Source organism: Thermobia domestica, chromosome 10, assembly GCF_964235325.1.
Source record: "Thermobia domestica chromosome 10, izTheDome1.hap1.1, whole genome shotgun sequence".
In the NCBI taxonomy this organism is placed as follows: domain Eukaryota; kingdom Metazoa; phylum Arthropoda; class Insecta; order Zygentoma; family Lepismatidae; genus Thermobia; species Thermobia domestica.
The window spans coordinates 228,305,982-228,315,046 of NC_137463.1; the positions used below are offsets into that span (position 1 = coordinate 228,305,982).

At 33.9% G+C, this 9,065-nt stretch overlaps 1 protein-coding gene across 1 annotated transcript in view; it reads right to left on the minus strand.

The window, feature by feature from the left end:
* LOC145661824 (transmembrane protein 135-like) overlaps positions 1–9,065 on the minus strand; it is a 101,109-nt gene that overhangs the window by 80,168 nt on the left and 11,876 nt on the right. The window contains exon 3 of the mRNA XM_081727162.1: positions 4,430–4,584. Coding sequence (XP_081583288.1) covers positions 4,430–4,584 — 155 coding nt within the window. The remainder of the gene's footprint in view (positions 1–4,429; positions 4,585–9,065) is intronic.

Sequence of the window (9,065 nt, forward strand, 5' to 3'; positions counted from 1 at the left end):
TTGTTTCACATTGTAATTCTACGGCAAACTTCCAAACTAGGTACGTAGCGGATCCAATATTGTAAACAGGAGCGATAGATTTGTCAGTTACAATGAATCTATATCAAAAAATAATTTCTCATCTCTTACCATTTTGGCTCAATTAAAATTCAACATTAAAACCAGAAGTGGGATACTTTAACAACTTCTGGTTTCAATAGAGGGATTAATACTGAGATTCAATCCAACAGGGTGCTTCAGAAATGACAATTTTGTAAATTATATAAATTTACCTATTCAGACTACTTACAGAGCTCGTTATAGTGTCATTTTATAGCAAAATAGATCAAATTTTTACTCACGTAGTGCATAATACCGAATAAAACCACCGCAAGCGCTAGCGACAGTTGTGACAAAGATGGTTGTCTTCACTGATCCCGAGTGCAATGTGTGCGTTGGTTCAAAGAATCGAAGTTTGCGTCAATTGTGCAATGAAATTTTATACCAAATATAGCAAAGATTATCCTAGTAAATCTAACACTTATAAGTGACATATAATGTTTTGTTGAAACCGAGTGTTCAGTGACGCTGCGCCTCACATGCTCCTGCGAGTTTGGTAGGAAATTGACTTTAGATGTGGTGTCAACAAAATTAGTAATGGAAGTCACATTGAAGCTATCTAACTATAAGATAAAAAAATCATATATTTTGCTACAAAATGAAACCCTCAACAAGCTCCATAAGTGGTCTGAATAAATTTATATGAAATTACAAAATTGTAAATTGTTTTTTAAAGCATCCTCCGTTTTGGGGGTAGTAAATTCATATGAAAAAATATTTTAGCATCCTGTGTTTTGGGGATGTTAAATTCATATGAAAACATATTTTAGTATCCTGTGTTTTGGGAATACTAAATTCATATGAAAAAATATTTGAGCATCCTGTGTTTAAGTGATATTAAATTCATATGCAAAAATATTTTAGCATTCTGTGTTTTGGGGATGTTAAATTCATATGAAAAATATTTTAGCATTCTGTGTTTTAGGGATATTAAATTCATATGAAAAAATATTTTCGCACTACATTCTACAGCTTTTGATTTTTAGGGATTAATATTGAAACTGAAGATTATAGTAGATTTCTACTACTTGTGGTTTTAATACACAAATTAAAACAGTGTTGATCTTCTTATAAAGACACTAAATATGTATCAAAAAATTTACTGTTGTCATCAAGAGCCGTTTATCCTCCACAAGGAGCAATCTTGAAACATTAAGTGGTAGATTCTGGCTACTTCCGTTTTTAATTGCAGGATTACATCTGAGATCGAATCTATTCTTGTATCGACACTATCAATTGGCATGTTTGCTGATTGGGTAGAAATATTGAAATCGGCAGTTGCAGTATATTTCTACTACTTCCAATTTCAGCAGAAGAATGAGAGCGAAGATAGCATCTGTTGTTGGAACGTTAAATCGGTATCAAACAAATGTTTTTTGCTATTTCTTATTGTTCTTCATCTTGGCAATTAACATTGAAAGTGGATATGATAGAATTTAGCCAATTTCGGCTATAATAGAAGTGGGAGACTAAATTAATATTGAAAATGTTTCTTGCTGTCTATTATAGTTTTTGTAATTATTGATACTAAAACTAAGTTGCAGTGTATTTCATACACTCATAATCTCAATAGAGTAATAAGAATACACAAGGGATCGATTCTTGAGACGTTGATTCAAACCGCAAGTTGGAACGCAGCAATAACAGAATTGTAACCTATTCTTGTGACGCTAACCCATATTAGAAAACCATTTATACCTGTCTCTTACAGTTTTTGCTCTGAAACCTGTCGACAGGCAAACGGACATATATAACATTCCCATAAGATTTTTCATACTTCTGGTTTGAATAAAAGGACAAAGATCAAAAGATGAAATTTATTGTAAGGCTACGGAATGTATGTATTGAAAACTCATTTGTCGGTATTTCTGACCGGTTTTTTTCTCTTTGGAGATTAATATTGGAGAGAAGAGAAATAGATACTGAATCCACATCGTATATCCGCTTCTCGCTATCACCTACCATCTTACGACAATCAATTTTGAAACTGGAAATAATATATTTCTAACAATTCTGGTTTGCATAGAGGGACAAACGTCCAAATGGAACTTCTAATGACGGTGAACGATTATCAAAAATTAACTTATCGCTATCCCTCAACTTTTTTCATCCATGGAGTGCAATTTAAAACCAGAAACAGTAGTGGATTTCTACTATTATGGAATATAATCTTGGAATACTGAATGGATTTCAAATAACTGCTTCTCGCTATCTTCCCGTGTTTGTACTGATACCTGTCGATAGACTGACGGATGGACTTAGCCATTCTATAAGACTTTCGATATTTCTACATAGCATAGTTTGGAAGTCTACAAAAACAGTTATTTTCCCAAAACTCTTCAACTAATTTTAGGTCTACATTTCAGCATTGTATCAGCTCCTAGCGTTGCAATTTACACATTTAGTATTTAAAAAGAAATATATCGAAAAATAATTTTCCTTTAATCTGTTGGGCAAAACAGCATATAGACGAAGTATACATACAGGTTAGAAAATCAACGCATGATTTTGGGTTTGTTACCTTTGTACACCATTTAACAATTTACGATTTTCAAATGTCAATTATACTCTCTAATTCTATTATAGTACCATATTTTATCTATAAGCAGTATTTTGCTTGAAAAATACCTTCAACATTATGTATTTATTTATGAAGTAATTCTATTACTTTTTATCAACACTCAACGTTAGATGTTCCATTGTAATATTTATAAGATTTTTCTCACGTACATACATGTCATACTAAAACTGCGAAGTTAATGATAAAATTAGCATATTCGTATGTCGTTTTACCTCAAATTATGAACAACAATATTTCTACTTACACCATTTAGGGGCAGATCATATATTACGTAACGCTATTTTTGATCAAGTTTACCCGCTTCCAACTCCTTTTTCACGTTCCATAACGCAACCCATCCCCATTTGCCACGTAAAACTTTTTGATTTTTTTTATCAATTTAGCTTATTTTGGAGTTTATTACGATAAAAATCTAATTGTAATAGCAGTACTTTCTACTACAAAACGATTGTATTCTGAAGAAATTTGTAGTATTTTTCGCCAACAAACTAAAGTATTAGAAAATGGTGGTACCGTAATAATATTTTAACCCCCTAAGGTTGTTTAATTACCCAGTCTTAATTCTTCGAAAATACATATTGTCGTTTTTCCAAGGAGTTCGCGCCCACTGTTTTAGGTCACCGATGATTGGCAAAGAGGAAATACTACGGGAAGAAGTAGGTAGAAAAGGATCTAAAGAACTGACTTCAGTTTACCCGTTTTGAAATTCTTGTTGTTCTAAATCAATGTCAGAATGCACATAAACTCGATTTCTCCAGGAAAATTCAAATCCAAAGAGAAAAAAAATCAGTACGAGATGAATATCCGACAAATTTGATTCTTAATATATTATTTTGCTCTGGAAATCGTGGATTGGCCGTCGCAGAAAATATTATTTCGGAAAAAGGGTTTCTTCTATTTCACACGCAAAACTCCTGATAAGAATAGAGTGAGTTATGATTCAAATCAAAAGTTTTGAATCACATTCTTAGAAATAGCGATACGAGTGGGAACGCGAGGGTATTTTTAAGCGATGGTTACGATCGCTAAAATCTAACTCCGGAAAAGCTACGTGTGCCATAATGCAATGTGGCGATAGCCACAAAACGCAGGTTTATTATATTGTAATACACGCAGAGTTCGTCACCAGGCATGCTGGTGCATAGTAGCCTCTTCGAATTCCATCTACGCGATTCATTTTATACAGGCTATATGTTAGCAATTTCCCAAAACAGTAGAAATATTACCCAGATTTGTTCAAGTGATTACATATAGACCTGAGAATTGGAAAAAATACAGCTAAAAGCCTTTACGTAACGAAGGCATAAACTCTCTCCTCCCCTTGTCACACCTCGTAATGCGACTGAATCCCTCCCTCCCCCTTAACGCGTTATGTAATATGTAAATGACCCCTCAAAATATTATTCGGCATACATTCAAAATCTTAGTAAATTACTACAAGAAATAGCTTAGGCATCCTTAACTTAAAGTGTTTTAAGGATTTCAACATACATGTATTTCTCAACAAATATTTACAAGGTTAGAAACTAACTTACTAAATCATTTCTGGACGCTGCAAAGAACAATTCTTATCTCTAACAACATGTTTAATATTAATTGAAAGTAGCATTCAGATAATACACGAAAATGTTATAATATAATTGTCTTTCGAAATAACTTACAAAGCTTTTAAAACTAATTATGGCTTAGAAAAATATTCTCTATATATTTTAGGTGTAAAATAATTAAAGTTTATAACTCATCACTTACTTGAGACTATTATACACTCCGTCACTTTTAAAAGAGTTTGTTCTTAGCATAAAGAGTAATATACTACTGCATGTCATAAACATCCATATTTTAAGCCTTTGCGTTACTTTCACCAAACCTTCAGCATTCAGGTACTTCAGGAATAATTCTAGAGACTGAAAATATATTTAAGTATCAAGGTCACAGACAAAAAAGTTTGGGGACACAAATATATAAGGGAAAGTACAAGCTGTTGAAAAATCTAAACCGCTCTACATCAAAAATTACTTACGAGTAATACTGATAACCATAACTCATGTTTCTTCATTCAATCTCCTTACTATACTTCTACTATTACTACTTAATAATAATTATTATTATATATGAAGGAGGAATTAAAAGAAACATGACTTGTTCTAAAAATAATTTATTGCTTTTTCACAGAACTCTTCCAGTCTCCATCAAAGTATTCTGCATTAAATGATGCACTATTTAGTGTATCATTTAAATAGTGCGAAGTTTTCTTTCGCACTATTTGAAGCATCTCTGGAACTCTTTGATATGTTCCAGTGCCCTCTGCGAAGCTCTTTTTACAACTTCCACATCATTAAACCGCTTCCCCCTTTCGATTCGTCATTCTTGAAAATAGAAAAATGTCGCACTGGGCTAGGTCTGGTGAATACGGAGGGTGGAAAATGATAGCCCATCTCTCTCAGAGCCCAAATAGCTGTTCACAGACAAGACCTCGTATGTAATTTCATGCTAATTTCAAAATAATTTCATGAAACAATTGGCTATACATTGATATACAAAACTACATACTGCTGATATTCTTCTCTGACTTACATTTAAAAGAATTCAACTATATCAAGTAATTATATATATCAAGTTTGCTAAAATCTCATCACTAAAGGATTGTAAGATATCTAGAGATGTAATAAGCAGATCAGTCTTACGTTTTATAATTTGGGAAAGCCTTCTCCCATCGAGATATAATCGAATTTTCCCGTGGAGTTTCTCTAAAGTAGTCGGTGGCTTTCTAATTATCTCCCACGCGAGCCATCTGTTGATCTCATTTCGAACTTGATTTTGATATCTTATGGGAAAGTTGTACATATTGAACCTAATTTGTGTAGGACCACGTTATTTCGATACAATGTTCATATCAAAAAGTCACGCTGTTTAACTAATAAAACACTATCATGGCCTTTTTATATTTATTTAATTCTTAAACATAAATTAAATATAATTTTCTTGGGTTGTCTATATTCTTTATTATAAATTAACGAGAAATGTTACAGTTTCGGAAGTATATCACTTCCTTCTTCAGACTACTATTCCAACTGAAATCATAGATAACGTAACATAATTTTTATAAAAATATTTATTTAATTCTTCATAAGCGTTTACATGTTTGTAGATTTCTTGTATGGTGCTTTTGTTATCCACTTGTAACCATTCTGAGGAAGACAACATTCTTTCTTGCAGTCCTGTAGTTGTTGGAAACTTTCTGAGATCCAAAGTTTCGTTCAGCCATTCTTTGAATTCCTATAAAGCACTTGTTGCAATACATCATGTCCCTCTAATTTAGAAATATTCTCTACAGAAATTACATTATCTGCATCAAGGATATTATAAAATAGAGGATCTGTCCATACAACAAAATCGTGAAACCATACGCCACAGTTTTGCCACACCTACTCTGCTCGCTCCGCGCCACTAAGATCGCAATGTTTCGAGTCAACAAATATGGCGGAAACGAGAGTAGCCGATCAGACGTGCCGGCTCAGACGATGCTCAGTTGTTTTTTGGCTTCGCCGAGTTCATAGGATGAAGATACGGATGGGCAGATCCTCTATCTTAATACTGGTTCTTGATTATTTATTTTCACGTCATGATAACTGATTTCTACAGTATGCAGCCTATGTAGCACTTATAATGCTCTAGGATAATCTAACACAGCATGTCCTTCTAGAAAGATCTAACATCCAAGTATTAAATCGAGATTAAGATCTTTCTCTGATCCGTACTGTATGAAAGTTTTCTATTAATATATAATTCTAATAAAGTCTCTTCCTTTATAGTGGCTATCTTTTTTTCCAAAAGCAGAGGTGACATTCATATTTGTATCTTTTAAAAGGTCTGTGTTATGTCCCACTCTAACTGTATTCCAAAGTTCTATACTAATGACAGAAATAGATTACCCTGTTTCAAGCAAGGTATTGATTGACGGAATAAATGATTATATTAATTTCTCGCCAAGTGATAATATTGTTTCGAGCTACTGGCTTGTCTGGTATTTCGAGCAAATCGTCAAATTTTTCACTCACAGTTCTTTTTCATTTTAAAACATACTACCATTATTAATATTCTGACTGTCATCGAGCACGTACTGGGGGTAGACCTCTCGCTGAATACTGGGTTCTTTATTGCGGATGTAAGGTATTAACGTTGGCTCAGTGCAATCTGAAAAATCTCATCGTTCGTTGGGATAAGTGTCCTTTGCATTAGTGGCATTTTCCTGTAGTGTGTAAGCGTTGTAGATTTGTCTGTTGTTATAACCTTTTAACACCTGAATCTTGTTCAATGTCATCATAAGTGTTTCTGTTACTAATAATTTTATTACTACTTCTGCTATAAAAATTTCCTGCATTCACAACACGTATACCTGCATCACACCACGTATTATTCCTGCATGCACCTCTCTGGGGTCTAGTGATTCATAAGATGTGTTATGAGCGTTTTGACGGTTATTTCTAGTAGAATGATTTGGACTATATTTCATGCCTTCTTGAGGACTCTTCATTTGCATTAGAATTTCGTTCAGTCGTTTCTACGCGACCTCTAGGACTTCTAGTATATGAACTACAGTTTTGCCCATGTACACGACTAAACCGTCGCGGTTGGGCGACCTCGTGTTGTTCACATGAGACCTGTAGTATATTAACATTAATGCTCCGTCTCTGAGGAGCATTAATCCTCTCCTGGTTCGGATGTTGAATTTCAGTCACAAGTATGAGTAATTCTGAAATGGATTTTAGTTTGACAGCGATTATGATCCTGATGAAATGCCAAGGTGAAAACTGTTGTTTAAGGACTTTCAAAAAATTCTTTCTTTCAGTGGGAGTGTAAGATGGCATTTTGGTGCAGTAAATTGAGAAAGAATTCCGATGGAATTTTATGTACCTTGGATCGAAATGGCTTGTCAACATGTTTGCCCTTAAAGTAGTTAGCCTTTCTTGATTCAGATACATGGCTTTAAATGCTGTTATAATTTCTGTGTATGTGGTGAACTTGTTTTTCATTGCTTTGTACCACTGTAAGCGCTTCCTTTGAGTGTCCAAGACACAAAGGATGCTTCAGTATTGACACCGGTAAACTAAAAAAATTATCCAGGTAACAAGAAAGCCATATGTCTGTGCTTCGTTTTTCAGCCCTTGATAGTTTCGTAACTTTAAGCCTCACTATATCATCTTGCATTAGCAAATAGCATTAGCCTCACTATATCATCTTGCAAATTGACTTGCCATACTAATACATTATCTAACTTATGCTCAAACTCTGACCTTGTATGAGCAACTTCATTTTGAATAGTGCCATTATTTTCTCGCATAATTTTGATCCAATTTCTGCCCTAACACCCTCAATTGAATTTTCAGTGATCTGAATCCTATGTTTACATTCCCTAATCCTCACTGAGGTGACATACTGTCTTTGCAAGGTCAGTATGTTAATATTTCCTCTAAATACTTACAAGCAGTTTCCAAAATCTTTACGTGTATTTCCGCATTGGTATTCTCTACTTTCCTTCAACCTGCGAAAGTTTAATTTTTATTGATTTCTGTGAAGTGTTTGTTTGGTCTAATTTACAATTGGCACTATCCCTTTTCTGTTCAACACTACTTTATTTTGAGTGCTATCTATTTTCTTTTCTATTTCTTTTCAGGAAGCAACAATTGTTAATCTGATAAATTCCATTATCTATCATATTTATTCATTATTAACTCCTACTGGTGGTATTACGGGATTTTTTGACCTAGTTTTATGCTTTTTTATATCTCTTCTTTACTACTTTCTGCTCTATCTCTTAGCGATTGTCTAATTTCTGTTGTTCCTACACTATCACATAGTGTAAATTACATACTTGCTGTTCATTCATTGTCTTTCTTTGGAACACTATACCCTTGCGGAAAATCTAAACATTAGATACCAGTATCGATTTCCCGCTTTGCTGGGTTAAAACTTTGGAATGCACAACTCTTTACCTCATGTGTTTGGTATCTGTGAAATATGATGTTTTTGTATTTATTAGCATCGATTTAAACGGTATCGGAAGTATCAGTGTTCATTCCAGCGGCCCCGAAACTATTGATTCGACACTAAAATCGGTCATTTTCGATCATTTTTATACATCTCCTTATCCTCCTCCTCCAAGTTGCGGCCAACGGGATCAGAAGTTTTACTGTTCATCTCAGCGACCCCGTAAGCTATGTAGTCGACACTCTTATCGATCATTTTCGATCATTTATATATCCCCTTCCCCTTTTGCCAAGTTGCGAGGTTGAATTTGGATTTGGACGGCATCGGGAGTATCAATGTTTATCTCATCAACCCCGAAAATTGTGGATTTAGTACTAATATAAGCCATTTTCAATTG